General features: G+C 46.1%; 1 protein-coding gene across 1 annotated transcript in view; it reads right to left on the bottom strand.

Annotated features, from left to right (window-relative positions):
- The window catches only part of LOC104530151 (paired box protein Pax-2-like), a gene marked incomplete at its 3' end in the record, with an annotated part of 25,206 nt that extends 277 nt beyond the window's left edge, over nucleotides 1-24,929 (bottom strand). The window contains exons 1-3 of the mRNA XM_010174655.2: nucleotides 24,808-24,929; nucleotides 23,957-24,042; nucleotides 21,766-21,885 (exon numbers count right to left, since the gene is read on the bottom strand). Of these exons, the coding sequence (XP_010172957.2) occupies nucleotides 21,766-21,885; nucleotides 23,957-24,042; nucleotides 24,808-24,929 (328 nt within the window). The remainder of the gene's footprint in view (nucleotides 1-21,765; nucleotides 21,886-23,956; nucleotides 24,043-24,807) is intronic.

Here is a 24,929-nt window from a genome sequence, read left to right as displayed (position 1 = left end):
CTCTGCCTCCACCCAGAGAGCTGTGCCACTCCTGCAGGAAGGGGCAGCTGCAGGGACCCAAGGGAAGCCCCCTCCTCACTGCTGGAGCTGCAGGGCTGCTCCCGTGGGCTCTGTGGGACCCTCCTGCCCAGGGTGAGTGAGGCTGTGGAGAATGGTGCTCGGCTCAGAGATGAGTTTCTGTTCCGCTGATTTTCAGTGTTAAAAATTGCCAAATCTCCATTGCTGAGCATAAAATGGGAGCAAAGCACAGCGATTAGCATCGCTAGAAGGCTACTGGAGAGGCAGCTCACAGAGAAACCAGAGTGCTGAGGATGGACCTGTACTGGAGATGGCTGAGGAAGCCTGGCATGGAGAAAGGGCTCTCTCACAGCTTGGAAGGGAGTCAGTCTCTGGTGTAACTCCCCAGTCCCAATAGAAGTTATATCTCTGTTATAATTTCCTTCTCATCTGATCTTGTCCTGTCGTACCTCGGATGATTCTTTCATCCCCCTCATTTCAGGAATGGTCCTGTTTCAAACTCTATGTTTCATCAGAGACAAGTCTCTCCCTGTGGAGTGTCTGTGCCATCCAAAATATGTTCGTTTCTGTTATGATCTCTGTGCCATTCTCCTACATGTAGCTCATGATTTATCACAACTCATATTTCTGTTATAAAACTCCCTCCAAAATTAGATGAATCTTTGTCTGTGTCAGTCCCCCTTCCTATCCAAAATGAATTATTGTCTTACAAAACCTAGTCCTACTCAGTGGAAATCAGCCTTCCTGGTATTCCTTTGTTCTTACTAGGAAAAAAGCCTTTTTCTGGTAGAAGCATTGCCAGAAGTGCATCTCTGTCCCTGCAACAGCCCTCTGACACAGTCCAGTCTCACTCACTGCAGTCCATCCTGCCACGTTCCAGGTGTCTCTGTCTTTGTTGTGCCATCCCACATCTCCTACATCCCACTCATCCCCTCTGAGGTGAGTCCATTATAAATGCCGTGCCCCATCCAAAGTGAACCTTTCCCTGTGATAAACCATCTTATCACCCACCTGTTTTTTTGGTTTGGGTTTTTTTTTTCACTGTTATCCCCCAACTCAAATGAGGTGCATTTATCTCAGTTACAACCCCTTTTTATCTGGAGTGAGTGAGTCTGCTGCTATTAGCATCTGTCATATCCAAGGTGAGTCTGTCTGTTATAACCTCCTGTCCCAGCTGAAGTGAATCTTCCTTTGTCATAATCCCTCATCTCATCTGAGGCAAGTCTGCTCATTATAATCTTCTCCAACTGTGCTGAGTATCTTTCTGCTGTCACCTCTCAGCCTAACTTTGGTGAGACTGGTTATAATCCCCTGTCTCATCCATGCTGATATAGCTCCATACCCTCCATGCTGAATCTCTACCTACTGTGCTTCATCAGGCACAAGTCTGACTGTCTTATCACCCTGTCTAACCTAAGATCAGGTTCTCCCTCTTACACTGTGATTACCTTCCTGCTTTCTCACTATTATTCCTCATACTTCAGCCTTTCTGGGTGGCTTCCAGTCTGTGTATCTCAGAAACTTGCTGTCCATCAAGAAAGTGGTTGAGGGATCCGTATGGGCCTTTTTTCTCCCTCCATGTGACTGTGAGTATGCTCATGGGCAGACAGTGCTCCCAGGAGCCTGGAGTGGCATTCACTGTGCAACAGACAGAACCATGCCGCCCCGCCACTTCATCTTTTAGCTTGTGGACAGTGCCAAGACGGGTATTTTCCTGGCACAGTTTATACCCAGCTGGAGGCCCAGAGTTATAACTGAGCCTGCTGCCTTCTGGCTATGAGATATATCCGTTTATAGGTGATTATACGATATGATATAATCAATAGTACATTATATACAGTAACGTAGTACAGTACCACTCGCAAGACCGTAGAAAATATTACATATTGATTTGTCCCAGCCAGCAGCCTTCCCTCGAGCAGCCCCTTCTCTCTCTTTCTTTTCCACCCCTAGCCAGAGCAGGGCTGTTCACTGGCACTGATCCCTGGTATCTTCTCTTCTTCTCAGGCATATTCACACAAGGGAAAATTCTCAAGTTCCTGAAAGCTGGAATTCATGACAGATTTGACTAAGGGAACACAAAGTTAAGACCAAGCTTGGTGGACTGCACACTGTGTGTGTCAGCGCAGTCTTCATGTTTTAGATGGACTGGGCTGTTACTTAAGGGGGTGGCTTTGAGGAGGACTAGGCTAGCTCAAAACTCATGCCCCCAGTTCTAGTAGCCACTTCTCTGGTCCTCCCTTCAGAAAGCTGACACAGAACTCCTGGGTCCAGGCTTGGGAAAAAAAATATGTTTCTGTATCAGCGCTTGTCTCAATCCATCTGCAGCCTGTGAAGCTGTTCGCCTTTGAGGATTTTTCCATATGTGTCAGTCAGTGTGCATGGCTGTGCACACCACGATGCTAATACATGTGAGTATTTTTGCAGTAGATCATTATTCTGGTATTCTTTAGATTCTGCATCACCATACGTGCTTGAGCAGCCATTTGTCTGCAATGGCTGGTTTAGGCTCTATTTGATTTTCAAGGATGGCAGCGCTACACTGTGCCTGGTGTTTGGTGTGAGTGGACGTGTGTTCACGTATACGGTAAAACTTCCATTGATTGTCATTAAACCGGATTTCACCCTTAGTAAATTGCCCTGGGTGGTTACACAGATTAGTGCAAACATTCACATGTATTTGCAGTTCCTGTCTGCCTGCAGAGCCCTGTGCATGCGTGTCTCCTGTGTGTGCACAGGCCATGCCTTTGTGTGAAGAAGCCGAAACCACAGCTTTCCCAAGTCGCTGGAGGAGTCTCTTTTCCTTCATTTATTCAGGGGCCCTTCAGATCTTGACAAATCTGTCACTCTAAATTTGCGAGAGATTATGGTGCTCTCTCCCTAGCACGGAGAGAGGTGATATATGATATCTGCTGCCCCTATTGATTGCCTGATCTGGTGGCAGAGGGCTGGCGAAATGAACTTGAAATGAACATCATGCCTCAACTCATTGTGCGTATAATACACTACTTAATCCCACATTTTTCAGCCGCTATGGAATTCAATTGATCAATCATGTCCCTCTGATAGTACTGTTTTAGGGGTTATTGCTGCTCTGCTCACTGACCTTTTTATTTATTTATTTATTTGTGTCAGCGTATGTGTGTGTGCACGCACGTAAGTGCGTATGTGTATTTGGGAAACTCAGGACCAGCTGATAAGAAGGGACCTGTATAGTCAGTGGAGAATGAAAGAAAGGGATGAAGGGAGGAGAAAGGGGAGGAACTGGGTTAGATAAGACTTCAGAATGATCAAAGCAAGCAAATAAATAGGGAGAGGAGGAAAAGTTGTAAGGAGAAAGGCAATTCTTTAGGTGGAAGTTCTGGACATGGAGGGGGGGCACTCTGCCATGGCCTGGGCTTTAAAATCTGCAAAAGAAAATAAACTTTTGACAGAGGCCTGTAGGCTACCTTGAGGTGGACCTTGTCTAAACAGCTTGCAGTAGTATTGGTCTTAATAGTGGTAGGGCACACAAATCCCAAACTTCACAGAGCAATAATGTGAGCTGTGCATATGGATTTTACTTTCGAAGCAGAGAAAGTTTCACAGAGATGATCCTGAAATACACATTTATGTCTTGTGTTGCTAACACTGAGATGTTCACAGTCACAGATCATTGTATTTTCTTCAAAACCAAAGGATTGTAAATCCCTTGTGTTTGTTTTTTTGATGTCAAAACCTATAGAGGATGCATTTTCGGTTTTTTCCCTGTAACTGCAAGGGAAAGACATTTATCTCTGGTTTTAGATCAAAGTTGTCATTCTTATTATCTAAGCACGTGACTCTCTGAGCTGGACTATCAGGAAAAGCCTCAAATACTGTAATACACAAAGTATGGGAGCTGACAGTTGTGTGAGTATGAGCAAATGTGGCAGTAAGGAGCAGAGAGGACTTTGGGGAAGAGATGGGGTCCATCAAAGGGCTGCAGGTGAAAATGAAGGGAGGGCTCATGGGGAAAATTTTTGTTGGGAAAGGCTAGCAGATCCCATGAGGAATGGCACTGTGGTGGACAACAGTCGCTTCAACTGATGAAGAACTGTGCTAGGAGTAAAAGCTTAAGGGATGGGCATTTGCCAAGAAAGCAGCTCTTGGAAGGGGTGCTGTGGCAAAGCAAGGCTTCAGCTGCAGGCTGAGTCTGGGGATGCCACCTAGGTAACTGCACCATCTTTTCAGCTTTACCATTGGGAAGCACCATCACCTTTCCTAGTTCCATTTTCACTGGTGAGGGAAAATCTGTGGTACTGTGACATAGGGACACCTCTCTCTTAAATCAGAAGGATCTTAACAAACAGCTTGAGAGGTGAACCATGGCCTCAGTCGCTGTGTCCCTCACAAGAGCACACAGTTGCTGTCAGTGTGATCAGGACTGGCCTTGCACATGTGACAGGAAACATCTCTCCTCCCGAGGGGCTGCAGAGGGAGCATACACACCCAATGTTCAGCGTAAACCTTTGACACAAGACACAGAAATGCTCCACGGGTGTCACAGAAGTATTCTGACAGAAAACAAGGAAATATTGTGCCAGAGGACACAAGAACAACCTTAACTGCTTCTGACACAGGGAATATGCCCATTAAATAACTCCAAAACAAAGAGACATTCCCAGGTCTGGAAGCCACAAAGACACCATCGTGTACGAGTAGCACAAAGCAGCATAATAGTTACTTTCCTGGCTACAGGTGACAGAGAGCACCCTTGCTCAGGGTGGGATGGGGCCACCTCAAATAATTCATAAGTACTGCTGACATAGGAAGACCTTTGTATCACAGAAACATGTAAGAGGGTCATGAGAAGCTTGGTGGCACACAAACATGGAGATACTGTTCTCTTCTGGGCAGAGGCCTTTACCGCCCCTATGACGTGTCTGCCTGCTGCCTCGTGGGGCCAGATCTCAGCTGGGACCTTGCAGCACTACCAACAAAAATCACAGTCATAATAAAAGCGAATGTGACTGGCATGAGAACTGCCAGCCAGGTGACACAGCAGAACCCATCTAATTGTCAAAGCCTCAGAGGGAAATGCATCTGGCTAACACAGTGGTGCTGAGCTGGCTGCTGAAACGCCATCCCTCTGTGCCAGCGAGTCAACCTTGTCCTCTCCTGCAGCCTGCCTTTGTCACCATCCCCGCTGGGTGCTTAACCCAGAGCAGCCCTGTCCCACCCTCCAGGCACTTGTGGCTACACACGCTGCCCTTTCCCAAGTCACCCTTTGTGTTAAGACTGCTCTTTCCTTTTATCCAATTTCCCTTCTCTTTTTTCCCCCTCTGATGTGTTCCCGTGTCCCCGCGCAGCCCGGGCCTGTCAGGCAGCTCTCCTGGACGTCCCGGGGGGCCTTTCCCTGCACTGCCAGTTGTTGCAGTTTCAAACTCAATTGTTCTCCTCGGTACTGAGGCAAATGGAGTCATTAATTACCTTCTATCGGCTGGGCCGAGTTCAGAACGCGATCGATAGCCAGCGCTTGTCATTCATGGCAGCCAGCCTTGCGCAGACCCTCGCGCTGCATTCGGCACAGGTCCAGGAAAGAGCCCAGCGCTATCGGACCTGGGATTCAAACCCTGGCATCGAGCTCCTGCTGGGCACAGCAGACATCCTGCATCCACGTCTGAACTGACCCCCAACCAAGGGAGAGATCAGGGACAAAGACCTTGTCTGAGGGAGCGGATCACACACTTTCACACGGTCAGAACTGTCTGGCACTGATGTCCTGGTCTGCACAAGCTGATCCAGACTGGCTATCACAATGTTTCTAGAGACTCCGTTTGCATCCTCTATTATTATTAAACTGATACTGTACTCCCCATGGTAGGGTCAAGGGCAAGGATTGTTAGCCCTAATTTGGTGATCTTTTAACCTCTGTAACTTTTTTGCCCTACTCAGTAGGATTTGGAAAAGGAAGGCTGTAAAATTTGGTTTACATTTCCTTCCAGGAGAATTTTGGCAGCCTTTGGAGCAGCGTGAAAGAAAGCGTCATCTCTAAACTCATCTTTGTATTTCAGCACATAGTAGTGCTGTGAGAATTGTCAGGACTTTGACTGGGATAACTGAACTGGTGGGGAGAAAGATGAACCTCAAATTCAGGTGGAAAGGATCCCAAGTGAGTGCAGGATACAGCTGACAGAGCATGGAAGTGGCTGGCAAGGTCCAGGAGTGCACAGAGAAGAAATGTTATCAGGGTTCTACACTGTGATAGTGAAAGAAGATACAGTACATGTTTGGGTTACGTACAGCATCCTGCAGAGATAGAGACAGTGGGAGATGAGTGCTGGAGGAGTATCACCTCAAGGAAGTGTATCAGCCTTTGTGAACTCTGCAGTTGTTCAGATTCCCATGTCCATTTGCCTCAAGTGAATCCATAAGCCTAAATCTGAGTATGCAAATTGATGGTACTGTGCTGGTCCGTGTGTCTCTGTGTAATTTAAGTGTGTCAGCAACGTGTAAACTGTGTGTATTTGTTACTTACAAGCTCAGGTTCAGAGCAGAAAGGCTCAGAAACAAAGGGATTTTATGTTTTGAAGTGAGGATACAGTTCAGATGAGGAGTCGGTGAGCAAAGGCGGCTGCTCACCCAGGGAAGTGAGCATGCCTGACCGAGGAAGAGTGAGATGTGTGCGGGTGCCTGACAGCTGGGGAGCGACAGCGCTTTTAGCACAGGGGTTGCGTATGACAGAGTATCTCAGATGGAGCAGGGATGGGCAGTGCAGCTTTAATGCAGGGCTTACATGAGCAAAATGGCAATGCTCAATGAGAATGTAAATGAAATGAATTGTGTGTGCAAATGTGTAATGAAGTGTGTACTTGGACCCGTCGGATTATCATGGGAGCATGCAAATGTGCATTTAAGGAAGTGAGCGTGTGTATGCGTATGAAAATCATATGTATTTACTGCAGCATCTAAGCGTATGATTGCAAATTCAGCCCAGAGCATCTGGGAAACTAAGTCTGTATAGACTCAGGTTTGTGCGTTAGATAGTAATAATCAGCACATCCAGCCTTACTGAATACACCAGTAAAGGCCTTTCCAGGTCTTAGGCTGCAAGTAGCTGCCTCAGACGTGTACAACATGTATTACAGCATGTGTGGTAGTGCAGACACAGCGTGCTAGCCTGGGTAGTCAAAGCTGGTGGCTTCCGTGTGAGCAGCCAGTGCAGCTTTGTAACCTTTGGGTATGCTGGAGGTGAGTAGGCATATTCTGCTCTCAGTCAGGTTGTTGTAAATCCACAACAATTCCCTTACCTCAGAAGAGGCACTGGGGATTTATACCATTGTACTGAGGGACAGAGTGTGGGTCCAATATCTCTTACTAGGTTGACTGTTAGCCAGATAGAAATGCAGGTGTCTCCCAGTCCCAGTACACTTGCCTTGTTTATGTTGGAGTAGCAAGCAGCACTGTCACACAGCAGGACAGATCCTCTAGTTAGTGTAAATCTGTAAGTCTCTTGCATTCAGTGGATATACTGATTTACACATCCTGATTTACACATTCTCAGAAGCGTTATCCTGATTTATGCTGTTGTGGTGTCCACAACACTGCCTTTACTGCAGAGCCCTTGGGGAAAGCTGCTGCCCCAGGATAACAGGGTGCCAGGAGCTATGCTGTTCCCTCTGCCAGGGCAGAAGATGTTCTTAGCATCATTGGCATGATTTAGCTCCCTCCTCTCATCTTCCTACGCCCATTTGTTGGGGAGCTACTTCTTGGCCGGATCCCCCTTGGTGAGCACATAAAAAGGGTGGCTTTTGTTAGCTCCAAAGAACAGAAGCAACGCAAAAAATTACATCGCATGCAGCCCTAACTATGCTTGTTTAGAGAAACTGCTTGCATTTATGAAGTCTTTGGTGCGGAAAGCAGGGTTGCAAATGACTGCATCAGAGCGACAGTAAAGGCCATTAATTTCCTGTTATGTTTTCCTGTGTTGGGGGCTTTATTAATTTAATTTTACACTGTCGAACAACAGCGAGCGCTGACACCGCCACACTCGAAGGGTTTTTTTTCTCAAGCAGCGCTTTGCCTGACATGCAAATCAACACTGCTATCAGGACCGCTTGAGACAAGGGAGGGAGCACAGAGCTGCGCTGTCCCTATCCAGCCCCATCTCCCAGTTTCTGGGAGATCCCTGAGATTCCACTGGCACCTGAGAGGCCACCAGCGCTAGGGCTCAGCAGATCTGGATCAGGCCATGGACACCTCTAATGCACAGTCTAGAAAATATTAATTCCTCTTTAGCCTGCTGGGTTCCATTGACTTGGTTCCCCACTAACATGCCCCTTAATAACTCTTTTCCTTCCATTTCCCTTGCTCTAGACTCTCCCTTCCTTTCATTCCACCTTATTTTCTGCTCATACACACATTTGCCTTAACCTCACAAGTCAAAGAAGGCTGTGCATGCCCCTGAGCCAGATGCTAGTGAATCATGTTATTGGAAGCTCTTCTGAGTCAGCAGTAAACCAGTGCTCAAGCAGAGTGTTTTCAGAGCTGCCATTTTTGACGTACCATAAAACAAAGACTCCAATCACTCAGAGTCATTAAAATTCCCATGGCATTTTTTGCAAGAGTGCAGACATTAACCTGGCTGTCCTGAACAAAATCCAGCCTGAGTGATTACCCACAGCATATCTTAATTCTCCTGTGGTTTCATTTGGACATGGCACAGCAAAATTTCACTCCTGATGCTCTGTATTGTTCAACATCTGCCATGGTCCACCCGAGAGTCAGCCACATTTCAGTAGTAAATGAGATCTTCAGAATGGGAAGGTTAATAAACAATGTATTATACAAGATGGGTAATTGCAAAATGCCATGCAATGAAAGAGCTACAGACTTGCGATATGCTGCAATCTGTTTGGACTGTCACCATGCAAACTCTTCTTCTGAATGCTCATTCCTATAACTATAAATCATTAGTCGAGTAATTTGGAATCCTTCTGCATGAACTCATGTAAAGGCCCTTACTGATATATGAAGGGTCCTATACTGATATGACCTCTATAAGATGTATGTCAGAGATACGTTCCAAACTGTAAGAGGTAGTCCCCAAACAAGAGGAGGGCCAGTCATGAGTAGCAATCAGTTTCACAAACAAGAGAGGGCTGTGCAGAGACGTAGGTATCTTTGAGCATTAGCTAGTGGGGTATTTTTTTTAATTCACTGGGATTTCATAAAGTTGTACCAAACTGTAGAATAGTTCTGTTCTGCCTGCAAGGTCAACCCTTGTGTTCAAGGCCTACCTCATCCCACACTAGATGCCAAAAGCCAAAGCAAAAAACAACCAGCTCCTTTGAGAAACCAAGCATGGAAATGTACCTGTCCTTTATAACAGCCTTTTATAAAGCATCTGAGAGAGGTCTAGAGGCACTCAAGACTTGATGGACATTTCATACACAATAACCACCTCATTAAGGTTTAATCAGATGCCTACAAACCTGTTCCAATGCAGATCCCCTAGCTTAAAAGCCGAACAACACATCTGAGGTCCCAAAAAAGGCAGAGTAAGTGAGAGAAAGAAAACCTGACCTACTCCATGTCCAAATGGAAACAGTGATACCCATGACCTAGCTCCTGTTCTGGCACTGTGCTCCTGTGTATTTTCATGTAGTTGTTGACCTGTGTGGGAAGAGGATTTTATACCTTGAACGTGATGGAATGTAAGCAGTAGGATGTTTGGGTGGATGAAGGAAAAGCAAAGGAGAAATGTGGACTTAGGCATTATTTTTAGGCCCCTTGACAAAACTCTGACAGTTTAAAGGGCCTTAAAATGAACATGAATTGCATTTGACACCTATTCAAAGTGTCCTTTATTTTATCTGATAGATGCATGCAAAAATCACCTTCAGATGCATGCAAAAATCACCTTCAAAGAATTATGGATGGAGACAGACAGAAGACAGACAGACATGTTTGCTATGTCTCGATAGATAACTGCTTCTTTCAGGCCATCTACTGTTAATGTAGTTATCCTCAATATGGAAGGTCTTAGAGCTTAGCCTAACCTCTGGAGGTGAACACAAAATGCTGTTCGTTTCAGGTCTTGCTTGGCAGCCACAGAGGTAGCTGGAGGAAATCCAGTATTCCCTGGAAGGGTCTCAAAATGTTCACAAACTGCATTTTTCTTTAATGCAAGTTCTTGTGACAAAATTAAGCACACTGGTTTTTTTCTCTCTCTCCCCTCCACTCTAGTCACCTCCCTGCCCCTCATCTCTCCTGCCACGATCCTCACCAGCTTGGTGAGATCTTGTTGCTTCCCCAGGGGATCCAGTGAAACAAGGCTGGAGGATCTGATGCTGTCACTTAGGGAAGAAAAGACCTCCTGCTCTCCTTCCAAACAGCAGCAGCCCCTAGTTTGGTTGGAGGAGACATTTCTCTCTAGCCCTGACTGAGAACAAGGTGCTTAGTGTTTTCCTTTAGCACAATAAGACACCCCTCTATGGGAATGATTTCCATCTATGAACGGCAAGCAATGCTTAACATTACATTGACGTAGACTTGGGAGTACAGACATAGCCAAATTAGGAGCTAATTGGTGCACTGGGGATTGACTGTTGGGCCCCCTTGGCTGCTAGGATGAGTGGAAAGAGAGAGAGAGAAAGGAAATGAGAGAGCAGGAGCCATCCTCCGCCGACGCCTCTCTAAAGGTTGGGATTCCTGAGCCCGCTGCTGTCTAGTGCTGTCAAGGTCAGCAGGTTCGGGTTCACTGAACGGTCAGGATGGTTTGAATTACTGGCACCGCCTGCCGATTCCTCCGCTGATCGTGATCCGTCTTCCAGCGCCGGCTGTGGGATGCTGCTCCCCGGCCATGTGCTGCGCACGGTGTGGGGCACAGGGAATGTCAGAGAGGCAGATGCTCTTGTTAAGAGGATAAGTTTTAGGAAGATTTAAGGAGCCAAGGCAATGCCAAAGAAAGGCACATACTCCATACACTGAGTATGGAGACCAGGCTTCCAGAAACAGCAGTTCTGATCTGTTTTTCTTTTACCTGAAGAATTGCCCCCTGCAAGCTTCTGCCTGTCACGAAAGTTAGGAGAATGGCTCAAACGGAGCCTATCAAACACTTATGGAGTGAAAAACCTATTGGTGAAGTTTTCTGTCCAATTCTACATAGGTAGAATGCTTAGTGAGCAAAGACTAGCATGCAAGTCTTTATGCAAATCACGTAGATGTGTGACCAGGCTAAAGGGCTATAAGGTTGTCTGCAGAGAGCGCCAGAAGGTGCTCAGAAAGCTGCCTGCCAGTGTGCACCCCAGCAGGCAGGCTTGGAGCCACTGGAAGGGATCTCAGCAGAGCAGGAGGGGAAAAGCCAAGTCTGCAGGGGTATGAATACACACAGGCAGGCTGCTAGTGTCACAGACGTGTGCCTGGGGTGGCATCAGCGTGTGGCTGAGTGCGTGTGTACTGTACATGTGTGCTGTCCAAGCATCCCTAGCAGCAGTGATAGCAGAAGTAAGCCTATGAGAAAGAGCATGGAAGGAGAGAGTAACAAAAGGGAACTGGAACAGGACTGGGGTCTGTGTGAAAGTAGCGTCCAGCATTTGTCTTTGACAAGAATGTCTCCACAGGCCTCACTGACTGGCTTTCAGTGAAGCTGCACTACAGAGAAATCTGGCCTTCCTGGTCCTTAAGCTACAGTGCTTATTTTTGCTTCTTATTCTGAGGTTTGTCATGTAACTCTGTGAGTTGGCTCCTGGCTGCAGTCAGCTACATCTGCCCATAGCTTTTGCATTCACACCTCTGCATCCTTCTACCATTTCTACACCTTGAGGAATCTTGGGGTAATGCTGAGAATGGAGCTGCGAGGTGCTGCCCATACGTGGTGCCTACACATGAGGCCTCTTGTGCAGCACTCTCAGTGCTCACCAAGACATGTCACGCAATCTCCTCTGTAAACGGGGAGCTCCCATCTCCTCTAAGCTCAGCACAGGTGTTCTGAGCAGGTTCTCTGTGTGGCCTGGTCCCTATGCATTAGGAAGTACATTGTGCCTACCATCACCTCTGCTCTCGACTTCTCTCCCAGTTCTCTCTTCCACTGCAGAGCAATGGGCTCTGGCAAGAAGGGTCAGGGACAGTGCCCAGTATCGTGCTGGTTTACATTAATGAGATACGCACAGTGTAATCCAGCAATGGAGTCAGCTCTACAAAAGGAGGTAATAGCAGGCTGCCATGAACAGAGCAGCTCAGGTAATTGGTTTATCTATCTAGAAGCAGTAGTAGCAATCTCTGCACAGACAGAGTAGCAGTAAAGTCTCTTCCTTAAGGCTATTTCCTTTGTCTTTTCAATTGCTTGCACATCCATGTGAGATAGAGAGAGAGAGAGAGGAAGGGAGAGAGAGCTAGAGAGAGAGAGAGAGGGAGAAATGTTAATTTGTGAATTAATGGCTTTTCTCAGCGGAATTGTAAATTCAAATGTCACCTCACAGGGTGACACTACGCTGGGGCTGCTGAAGAAGCAATGATAAGATCCCCCCCCATCCCCATGCCGACATATACCCATGCCCCTCCTCTCCCTGAAAGATAGCTATGGAGTGGAACATGCTACTTTTAATTTGCAATAACACCACAGCAGAAGGATGCAAGAACGACTGCTTTCCAACCTTCCCTTCCACAACAAGCCGGGCCACATCTTTCCCTTTCCACCTCTACCTCCTTCCACCCCCTCTTCAACCCCTCCCATTTTAAACTGAGTCCAAGACAACACATTATCTCAACTCCCCCCACCCCAAACTAATCAAAGGATGAGCTAAGGGAGGGCTCTTTAGAACGGATGCCTCTGCAACCCTCTCCTCTCCTGCAATAATCAGGTGAATTAATGACCCTGAAGTTAAAGTGAGTGCTGATACTCAGGCGTTTTGCAGCGTAGGGGAGAAAACCTTCATTGTTTTCGAGCAGGAGGCGGGCAGCAGCAAGGGAGATTCATGGATGGAGATTGAATATGCAATTTTCTTTCACCTTGCCAAGAGCTGCCCCTGGGCTGTGCCTGGCCTAAATTTTTTTTTCCTCTTGCCATCTCTGCCTTATCCGGCCCTCCCACCTCCCTTCCATTCTTTCCAGAAAATTACCTTCAAAATTGATTTCCACTTTTACAAACAAATATAATGGGAACATGAGGGGGGAAAAAAAATCTTGGGCTGTGATGAATTAGGGCTGTCAGGTGCTTCCAAGTCTCCTTTGTTTTTGTTTTACTGCCCGTTAGGTTCTTTGTTTTTCCAGCAACTGGGAAGAATGCCCCTGCCCACACAGTCCCTATGGTCCATGGCTACCATCACAGGATGTGTCCATCACCTGATGTCATCACTATCTTATCCCTGCTCTCCATCACTGTGATGCAAACAGCCATTGCTAACAGACTGCCCCAGCCCTTCACACCAGGATGCAACTGATCTCGTGGAGACACTGCATGTCCCACACTCCCGGTGGCCTGGCTCCTACAGCCACCATACAGGTCCATTGAGTTGCTTCAGATCTTCTTCAGCCTGCTCCTCCTGTTCTCCTTTGCCTTATTCAACTGATCCTTGATGGAGGTTTCCCCACCTTCCCTGTTCTAATAGATCAGCCTCGGTCCCTGGCATGCCACCTTGATCCCTGTTGTGCCTCAGTGCCAAGTCACCTGGATTCCACAGCAGTATTGACCTTATGTCTCATTGCCATGTCACTTGACCCCAAAACAGTGTCGTCCCTATCTCCCGCTGTCATGGCACCCTGATCCACTGTTATACCAGTCTTATGTCCATTGCCATGTCACCAACAACCCTCTAAAAACACCATTTGCCTGCACACTTCCAGCTATTCTGGATACCTTTTGCAGTATCTTCTGTCATCCGCTGTGCATTAACCTGGGATCCTCATGGATCCAGGCACCATGCTCCCTCTGACTCCCATACTCTTTACATCCAAGAAAATATGCAACAGTCACCTCCGTGAATGTGAGCAGAACCAGTGTACAACTCGATCCAGAGAGAGACAGGGACCAGCAAAGCGAGGGAGCAGCCTCTGCACAGGTGAAAATGCAGAGCCTGGAGAGACACTGGGAGGAGTTGTACCTGTCTGATTCCTCCTGACACATTAGCTGCAACAGCCCCTCCCAGGAATGAGTCAAAAAGTGGAAGGAGAAGATCTAACCACAAACTAAATACCCATAAATAAACAGTCAGACAAGCCCACGTGCACAGCACTCACACAAATAAACTTAAATAAATGCTCTAAGCATAAGTAAGACTCACAAAACATAATAGCCAATAACATTTAAAGACACAAGAATGCAAACTGGGACACAAGGAGGTACTAATGCAGGTGCATGTCAATTAAATGTAATTTCTGAATAGACAAATAACTTACAAAAATGTACATACACTAACTAAACAAAAACCTGGAACTCAAAGGAATTTCCTTAAATTCACATATACAAAATTAAATCATGTAAACAAATACAAACTATTTACATAAACAAACAACCTTCACACAGGCAAGAACAACTGTTACATATGTACACGACACACACAAATATATTACTCCAATGCAAATACACATCTGTACAAACTATATACAGAAGTGCACAGCACTAACAGGCTACATATTCATATCCAGCAACCACAAAGATACAGTGATACTCCAAGTATGTAACAACACATACACACAGAATATACATACAAATATACAACATTCACATATATGTTCAAAATGTGAATACAAATACCTGGCATTCATAGAAATACATAGCACTAATGCTGAGCCGTACATGCCCAGACATCCATATGATCCAGAGTATGCATACTCCTAGGCAATATTATACACAGCTTAACATACACATTTTCCAGCTCTCCATAGGCATGCACAAAAATACGGGTCCAACCTGCCACTCACCCCAGTACATAAGCACAGACAAGTAGAAACCAGTAATCCTAACACAGCAATACAAAAAACAAACAGGCGTGCATTCGTAGAGACACAAATACACAGAGTCACACACAAATACAGCTGAAGCCAGACCAGCTTGTCTTCAGGTAGTACCAAACCCTGCCAAACTAAGCAGCACTATAAGCTTTAGAAGCAGAGCACTCTGTCCAAACTGCTTTCTGTGATGTAAGCTTTTAACTCTCCCTTACCTGAAGTCATCCTGAGCAACGCATACCCCCAAAGCCTCAGGATGTGTGCAGACACACACACACACACACACGCACACACGCATATACTGTCTCTCTTGCTTACAGACTGACCTCCAGATTCATGGTGCACCAGCCCACATTTCTGACAGTGCTGTGCTGCTTATTCATTGCCCTCTCCTTTATCCAGTTTCCCTCTCCTCTCTTTTTCCACACATACTGTCCCTTTTCTGACCAGCCTCCTGCAGTTTATTTAGAGATGTGCAGGATAAGTAGCAAGAGCCTTTCTTATGCCCTCCTACGAGTCTCACCAGCCAAAGACCCTCAGGAGGGAGAAGTGGGTGCTGCTGAGAATAAAGTCCCTCTTCAATTTCCATTTTAATCTAGAATGGGAGGGAGTGTTACCTACACATATGCGTATAGACCCAATGAGTCTGGATGTCCCGTGTGTCTGCTGCTGTTTGCAGTGATACACCATCACTGCACTGGAAACTGAGCCACACTGCATGAAACAACACAGTCCCAGGAAAAGTAGGAGGAAGGCACTGTCAGAGTGTGAAACACTGCAAAAACTGCTCACCCCACATGCACAGCCATAAACTGCTGGGTGTGTGCCCCACAACTGTGTGTGATGGTTAGAACATGGGGTTAGCACTTGAGGCAACGTAACTGCATGTGCCTCCAGTGTCATTAAGACTATTGCTGACCTGCAATAAAGCAGTCATATAGAATAATGCAAACACATCAGCTGTGGTGACAAGAAATCACAGCACGGAACAACGCAGACACACCACAGAGTGCTTTTGTGTCACCTGCAGAGGTCCAAACGCATTCTGTTGTCTTCAATGACACAACAGTTTTGGGAGAACAGAAATACACCTAATACACCCAGAGATAAACATACATCAGGTGCCATGATACAGTCAAGTGGAATGACTCACACATACTCTTTGCAAACGTATGCAGGCAGCATAGGAAAACAAATGTATTTCCATACAGGACAGTTAAGGGCTAGACCTCTCTGCCCTAGTACAACTACAGCACTGGTAAAGCATCATCATACTGCAGACAACAGCATAAGCACACTGCCTGTCCCAAAACAACCCCAGTATGCTGTGGAACAACATGGTCATACTTCATGAAAGCACACAATTCTCAATGCAGTGCTGCAGTGACATAATCATATTGACTTCACTGTCATGGCCAGGTGACAGTCTGTTGTCAGTCAACAAATTACATCAGCTGCAGTAACAACTATATGAATTTCAGTGACAGTACAGTACAGTCTGCAGCGGGGTACCAACAATTACCACATTGAAACAACTTTATGGCATGCAATGATGGAGACACCACCAGAGACAATTCACAGCTGCCTCTGTGAAGGGTGTAATGGGGCAGCATAGCAAGCAGTGATACAGCTAACCTCGTCACAAACCCACAACCTATAGTGATACAGTTACAACAGCACGATAACCACAGCCACACTGCCTGCAAACACATATTGATGCCACTGACAATAACACAAAGTCACCTCAAATGTCACAACCCGGTCTTCCAAATTACACTATCATTACCACTCTGAACAACACAAATGGGATCATACTTGCAGTGGCACACTCAGCTGCTGTATATCTGCTCTAAACCACAGACCTTCTTAAACAAATTACACATCTCTCTGCACTACTTTCCACTTAAACAATTGAGTTCCAAATTTTATTCAGGGTAGTCTGTGTCCTAGGGCAGTATCTAAAAAAACAACTTTCAGGATGGGGACTGTTGCAGATCTCCCTGCCTCACATTCCCCCTGAATGAGGCATTTCTATTTTCCCAGTAGGAAAACGAGATCATGGCCAGGTAGGAAAATCCCCAGGCTGAACACTGTCAAACCCTTGCCCTGCAGTCAGAGTTCTCCCATTTGAAGCAAGGGAAGAGAAAACCACCTGTAACAAAAGCAGAGCTTCTCAGGAGAGGGTGTTGTGGTAAATAAAAGTAAGAAAATCATGTGTGCAGCATCCACGAGAGGTGCAGTTACGCGGCCCATCCTGCAGCTACAGGACGAAGAGTGCAAATGCTCCTACTGCTAGTAAGCAGCATCCTGTTCTGCATAGCTCAACTCTGTGTTGAAGAGTACAGTGAACCTCCTGCACTCATACAGCTAATGCTCTTTGGAAAAAACCGCCAGATCTGCCAAAATGTGGATGACCCTTTATCAGCCCCCTGCACTGACATATCCCTGCATCACGTACTTCAATGTAAATCAATGTAATCATCAAAATGACGGGTGAAGAAAAGAAAGGAGGAACTTCTGCCTTTCCAGGTCTGCTCCCCCATCTCTGCTGGGGATTCCTTTACTGCAAACAGCCTGAGTATTATTGCCATTTACAGTAGCAATCACTCCGTCCCCTCCTCTCCCACAAACCCACTGCTGATATTAGCACTGATCATGCTAACAAGCCTGTGGGTTTTATTACTACTGATACTAATAATACTGGACACATTACGTCTGCTCCTGCCAATAACAGGCTGCAGATATGATCCCTGCTAATGCCGATAATACTGGGGGATATTATCTCTGCCATTGTCGGCACTGCAGATATTATTGCCATTAATGCTGTCAAATACTACAGACATTGTCAGGGACCAAGATTAATAATGGTGAGATTGTTACATCATTGGCCTCACTGGAACATGAATCCCAAATGAGAATTTGGGTCTATAGAGGAAGTCTGTTTGTGGCCTGGTATGGAGAGAAAGAGCTATTTCTTTTAAGACTAGTTTTGTAAAGATCCCAAAAGTTTTACCCAACTGGAGGTGCTGTGGTGTGCAGGGAACAGTTTGAAATACTGTTTTCATATTATCTAATTATTTGTCTATCTATCCATCTATTCATTTGTCTTTCTCCCCATCTCTTCCTTTTTTTCTTTATACAGTGCTCAGGACTACAATATGAGGGATACTAATTTTTTGTTAGCGTCTCTGGGTCACCTCAATTCTCATCCTTTTAGCTGTCAATCAGGGGGTTATGGAACAACAGAAATATTTGCATGTTATTTTTTCCCTGTAACCTTCTGGACTGTTTATTGCTGCTCCTTAGTATGACAATGACCCTGCTGAGCTTGGCCTTCCATCACAGTACAATATTAGGATCGTGAAGAGCCAGGAATTCCTGTTTTCAGATGCAGCTTGATACTGCAAGACCCTTAGGGGTCTTGAGAAAGTCATTACATGCTGCAGGGCCACTTCTGCCTCTGGAAGATGGTGGGTGTAAGTGGTGGGAAGGTTGGAAGGAAATTACAAAATTGGCTGTGCCCATAGACTGCAAGAAATGGCACACACTGTGCTACACAAGCAGTGGTGAACTTTTTTAGCCAAATTATTTAAAAAGTCATAGGAGACCAACTCTGCTTTTTCTAATCTGTCACTGAAGTCAGAGGGCTTACAATCACTGGTCACAAACTGAAACAAAAGGAATACACGGTCTTAACAGGGCAAATCCTGACCATCCTTCCTAGGCACTCATATGAGGAAGACACATTGAGTTTTGAGGAAAGACTTGTGATCTGACAGCTCCTTGTTGTGACTAGTAGACACTCAAGAGCTACCTCCCTGCTAGCTTGCTCTCAATGCCATAGTATTCCCAGGCCACCTTACAGTTGCAACCGGCACATTTGGTAGGTTGGGATTTCCCTCTTCTCTCCCACTCCCTGTGAGGGACACACCTGGCTGTCAGCGTCCATCGCTGAGCCCACCTCATGCATCCGTCTGGCTCCTTCTGTCCAACTCGGGAGTTCTGCTATATCATCTTGACACATAATTATCTCTCCTCTTCTTAATCATCTGTGCTACTGTCTAATGTCGGCACCAGCTGCAACAAGGAGGACCTTGGGGAGGGGGTGTGCTCAGATAGAGGCTTCTCTGTCTTTCTCCCACCCTGTTTCCCCCAGCAATCACAGAGGTTGCTAACAAGGTTTTCAGAACCAGGGATTCATGAGCAGTTTGGTACTTCCCTCTTTCTGCTGAACTGAACTGCGTTCCTCTGCTGCAAGGATTCCTCTGATTCCTGAGGAATCCTTGCAGCAGAGCTGATGCAACAGAGTGGAAAGAAAGAGAGAACAGTGCTGCTTCTTCTGCCTCCTTTAGGGAAGAACCACCCCCAAAATGCTGGGAAAGTAGATGTGCATTGGGAGCTCATAAGGGCTTTTCAACACAAGAATAAACCCTGCAGTTAGGAAACTGCAACAAAACAGTGCTCAGAATCTCTGGGAAATATTGAGAAGGTGTATATATCCAACATGGGCATGGAAGAAATGCCTGCACTGGATTTCTTGCCTGTCTTTTTTAATCCTCATCTCGGCTAGGAACAATCAGAGCCCTTACTGCTAAAGGGGAGATTGCCCAGGAGTGACTGCAGGTCACTGGTTATGCAAAACCTCCCCTTGGACCCTTCTAGCCTTAGGACTCAACCCTGCAAAGTGGTGATGTCTTTCAGTATTTCTTAAGGCCAATGTGAGTCCAGATAACTCAACTCTTGGCTAGGGGTGTTCGGCAGCTGGCAGGGGGTCCCATGTGAGGTTTTTCTGGGACAGGAGCATGATATCTCCCTGCAGCAGATATCTGGGATGGCAGGATGAAGGCTGTTCTCTAAGGCAGTTGCAGCTGTGTCATGTAACTGCCACCTAAAACTCTGAATGCTAAAGACAAGCAATGTTTCCAGGATTATCTGGTACCTTTTTGATTCCTAGTGGTATATGTGGGCTCCTGGCCAACAGCGAGGAGTTAGAGAGTATTGCTTGCCCTTCATAAATCAAATCTGGGATGAATTAAGAACAGATATGGAGAGTTTTTCTTACTGTCAATAGATCACTGTGAAGTGTCACAGTATTAGATGGCTGCTTGGTTGTTTCTGTGTTTAATTGTACTGCTCCAAAAACACTCAGGTTTTGAGGCTGGAAGTAGCTGCGTGGCTGCATCTAAAGTGGGATGGTCTTTCCTGGTGTTTGGAAAGAATGGTTGCTAAAGCCAGATTGAACTGCTTCATTTCAAAATGAGACATGGAGACACCATGTTGAGAGCTGGTGATCACCATGCCGGACCGTATGAGAACAGGGGTTCACAAAAATCCCAAATAACTGCCAAGAGATTGGCACAACTATTAGAGAAACTTGTCACTCAGTTTGAAATGTCACTATTTCCTGTATATGTAATGATGGGATATGCTGGAGGGGTCTGCAGTGTTTGCAGTCTCTTATTCCTGACATTTTTTGACTTTGAGGCACTGACTCAGCCCTTCCATTGCTACGCTTTTCTCTTAGCTGGGCCCTACTGCCATCTAGCTGGGAAATGGATCTTCCTCTGGGGCCTGATCCAATTTCCAATGACATCAGCAAAAATCTTCCCATTTGCTTTAATAGGTGCTGGATTGGGTCCCTGCCTCTAGTTTTACTTTGTATTAGGGAGAAAGGGGTCATGATGACTGCCTTTTTTTCTTGTGGTTATTGTGTTTATTTGGATCAAAGACTTACAGATGTGAACCTCACCTGAACCAACGCTGAGAAAATTAATAGCAAAACACCAATTTGCAGCATTTCTCTCAGAGGAGCTTTCTTTTCTCACCAAGTATCACAGAGAACCTTTATGTTCTCTTGCACCGAACAGCCTCAAGGTTACAGCACGTGCAGCACACTGAGCCACCTGTACTACTAAGAGGTCACCGCACGCAACAGACAACAGTGGAAGACAACATACTGAAGGCAGGGCTGAGCCAAACAAACTGGTCAGGAACCACTCTTAGAAAAGTTCAGCTCCTGGCCATCAGTTTTTTAATACATAAAATTGTAAGCGCAAGATTTAAGGAAAAAAGTTTACAAAGTCACCATAAGAACACCAAGACCTTACCCACCCCTCCTGACTCAGTCTGTCTGGACCGGAGGCTCCAGCTTTTGGCATATTTCAGGATTCCCTTTGCCCTGAGTCCTTCCCAGCAGGTAGGAAGGAAAATGAGATAGCTTAATCCTAATTCCTTTGAGCCCTAGTGAAAGGCTTAGAAAACAACCTTAGGGACACAGTACTGAGAAGACCTCCTGTTCTGCTTTCAGACTGTTGCAAGCATGGCAGTTCTGCTGTGGTAGATACTACCCATTGAAAACTGGGCCCTTATGATCATCAGCTAATGGAGCTCATGGCATGTCACAGGGCAGGAACTTGTTTGCAAGGGGAATGAAAGATAACTCCCGCATTGCTGGTGCTTCTCCGAGATGGCAATGGCATTTTGTTTGAAAACGAGTGAGTCGGGGAAACCATGTTTACCCGCAGTTCAAAGTCCGGGCACCTGCTGGCACCTGGGGAGTTCAGTTCCAGCCGTTTCCAGCAGTGAATGAACTTGGGATCAGCTCCAGCAATGGAGATGGCTCTCTGCCTGCCGAGCAGATGTCTGGAGACGCAGCCTGTCATGAAAGGGCCTCGGAAGAAGAGCATTCCAAGCCAGCAGGGCAGTGGCGGGGAACTGGTCTCTGTTGCTAAAACTGATCTAGCCCCTGGAGCAGCTGCAAACCTTGGCCTGAAATTGGAGCCTGTACATGGGGACAAAGAATATAAAAGGGAGGATGAGCTTCTCCCCTCCCCCTACCTTCATCACGTTTCCTCTTCTCGCCATTCGACCGAGGAATCCCCAGGATCCCGTTAATGGAGTAAGAGCCCACTGGATCATTGGAGGCACTGGAGACGGGAGGGGATGCTGTGCTGGGCACTGGACAAAAGGAAAAGGGAAAAAAGGGCCATGAGGAGAGCAGCACAGCACTCAGGGATCCTCCAGCTGAAAGCTACACATGCCACCAGTTTCATAGGAAAGCCTGGGCACTAAGCAGTCTCCCAGTCCCTCACACTGAAGGACTCGTACTCGTTCTACTGCTAATGTTGCTGCATCCCAGTTTTGCCAGTCCATTCCTATACCATAGCTCCACAGCCTTCCAGTACAGGGCCATTAATAACAAGCAAGTGTATTCCGTCAAGAAGCTAAACCTTGTTGTTATATCCCAGTTCAGAGCAGCCTTCCCAGTGCATGCCATAGTAACTGAGTGCAATGCTGCATAGGCTACATTCTCTAGTGACTTCCTAGTCCATCCATAGTTTGCCAGATCATTTCCTCTCAGCATTTTTCCACTAGGAGTGCATATGTTCTGTCTTAGCTGGACCAGCCTCTTAAGTGTCCACCCAAAACACTCATTGAAATATTACCCTCTTAGCATAGGTTAGAAACACTTCAGTGTTGGGCTGATAAATTCAGTTCCCTAGTAGAACAAATGGTGAGTTGGTGATACATATTCCAACCTAGATTAATAAAAATCTAGTATCTTCCTTTTGCACTGACCAATGCCAACAGGCAGACTCTTCCTGCCACTCAGGGCTGTCCAAGATTGCTCATGAGTTTCCAGTATATCAGAAATGACAAATCATCCAGATTAGAAATTATCACTTCATGACAATCAGAACTTCAGAGTACAGTACAAGTAGAGCTATGCATCCAATAGGCATGCCCACTATGTCCCAGAGTGTCCCAGTAATGGGGAGAATATCTCAATTCTCTTATAGGCCACTATCCATCATTCAGCTCATAAAGCGCTGACCTGGATCAATCGGTACCTCCAATACAAGCCTCCCAGGATGGAGCAGAACCTGTCAGCCCTATCCGATGTAGACCCACACTTCCCAGTACATCCCAGAGCAATGAGAGACTCCAGCAGCAGCACTCACAATCACTGTCCCAGCTCAGCCAATGCATTCCCTAGACATTGCATTACTTTTCCAAGAGGGAATATCTGCCAACTCCATCTGCTGTGGTCAGTGATTCCCAGTCCAGTGAGCAAGTCCAGATTAAAAGGGCATACAGAAATGGTCTTCCATACTGGCCAATTAATTTCATTGTGTTCCTGTTCACAGTTCGTGTACAGGATTTTATCTGCCAGCTCTGTCCCATGTAGACCAGCACTTCCCTTGTATAGCAGCTGATACTCAGAAACCAACAGTATCTAAGACAGTGTCTTAGGCTACGAATAAGCCACTGTATTTCACAGTATACCAGAATACTGCATGTTTTTTCCTGCTCTGAATCGTAAATGGATGACAGCAACTACTATGCTAATAACAGCAGACCATAGAGCCCAGAGACATCAGTGGAAAGTCCCTCATCACACATCTAGCACGGTACCTTTAAACACAACAGACTAGAAGATGTTTGGTCCCTTTATTATGGCCTCCATCTTCTGCTCACCTTGATAAACCCATCTCCCCCAGCAGAAAATGTATTTTCTCAGTGAAATACACCCATGGGATACCTGACTGCAGAGCTAGAACAATTAAGAACTCAGTTGTGAGCATCAGAAATATCTTACCCTGGTCTGTGTATTACTAGCCCTAAGAAATGGACCAGTTCCAGCAAAGGGAGAGAAGATAAATTGGGACAAAGAGGAGAAAAGAGAGTCAGAGTAAGAAGGAGACAAAAGGTGAAGACTGGTGCTTAGACAGGATAGTGGTAAATACTTCTCTCTAGGAAGGTGAAGGAGAGAGAGTGAACATGAAATGGATGTTAAGCCAGAATCATTTTGGGCAAACCCCTGCCTTGGGCTGGTTCTTCTGCCATGATTCCCTTCTCTGCCATGCAACAAGGGAAACAAAGAACAGAAACCTCTGACTTCCATTTTCCCCACCTCCTCCTCTCTTTTGCTCTGCTTAGCATCTGCTTGTCAGACTGTGTTCCCTCAACTAAGCTTCATTCTCGTTTCCACTTGTCCTGTCACCACCCCTCATGCCAGTCTTCTTACCGATAGTATGTCCTGGTGCAGTCACACCTGTCCCGCTCCCGTCTGGCGTTGGGTGAAAAGGTTGCTGAACTTTGGTTCTGATGATCCTGGAAAAGAGAAAAACATGTTCAGCATTCAACTGCAACTTCTCTGTGCCTCTGAACACCTGCAATCCCAGCTGCCAGAACCTGAAGCCTGATCTGAGCTCTGGGTGCAGCAGAGTGGCTTCATTTGCCTTCTTGTGATCCTGATTCTAACATTTTAATTGTCTAGTTCCCACAGAATTTGCTTTGCTCTGTCATCTTCTCCCCAAACCTGAGTATTCACTGCATAACTATGGTGCTCAATAAATGACCTAAGATCTCCTGTGCGTTAACAACTGCATTATCACTTATGATCTGATCTGCCAGTGTGATCACAAGGCAGTCTTTGCAGCTAATAGAGTCACTGCTGGATTTACAAACGTGTAGATTTAGTTTTGTTGTGTACCTACAAAACACCTTTCTGCTATAGAACTTAATGTTTTGAACTGATGGGAGGCTTGCCCAAAGCTCTTAGCCTTCATAAATGAGAAGGTGGGAGCAGAAGGCATCTGTAGGAAGTGCTGATGGGATATAGATCACCAGGAAAAAGAAGCTCCAGGCAAGAGGGCAAAAACTGGTGTTTATCAGGTGGTGAATGAACACAGCATGGGAACACAAAAAGATGTCTCAGTGAATGCCACAAAGCTCATAATGCAGCTCAGAATGAAAATAAACTGAACTGTAATTGTCAGCGCTCCATTTCTTGTTACATGAAATCTTCAACCTCTAGGTCACTGGTTTAAATCCAGCTGAGGTCAGTGGTGAAAGAAAATCACTAGCACCTAGTACTTGACTGGCAGGGTCCCTGCCTGCTGGCAGATGCTGGGTATCTGTGACTCGGGAATGATTGTCTCACCAAGGAACTTGGCAAATAAGCCATGACCTGTGGAGGCCACAGAGACCAAATTCAT

Source organism: Antrostomus carolinensis, unplaced genomic scaffold, assembly GCF_000700745.2.
Source record: "Antrostomus carolinensis isolate BGI_N321 unplaced genomic scaffold, ASM70074v2 scaffold40308, whole genome shotgun sequence".
Taxonomy (NCBI): Eukaryota; Metazoa; Chordata; class Aves; order Caprimulgiformes; family Caprimulgidae; genus Antrostomus; species Antrostomus carolinensis.
This window is presented reverse-complemented; position numbering and strand designations above follow the sequence as displayed.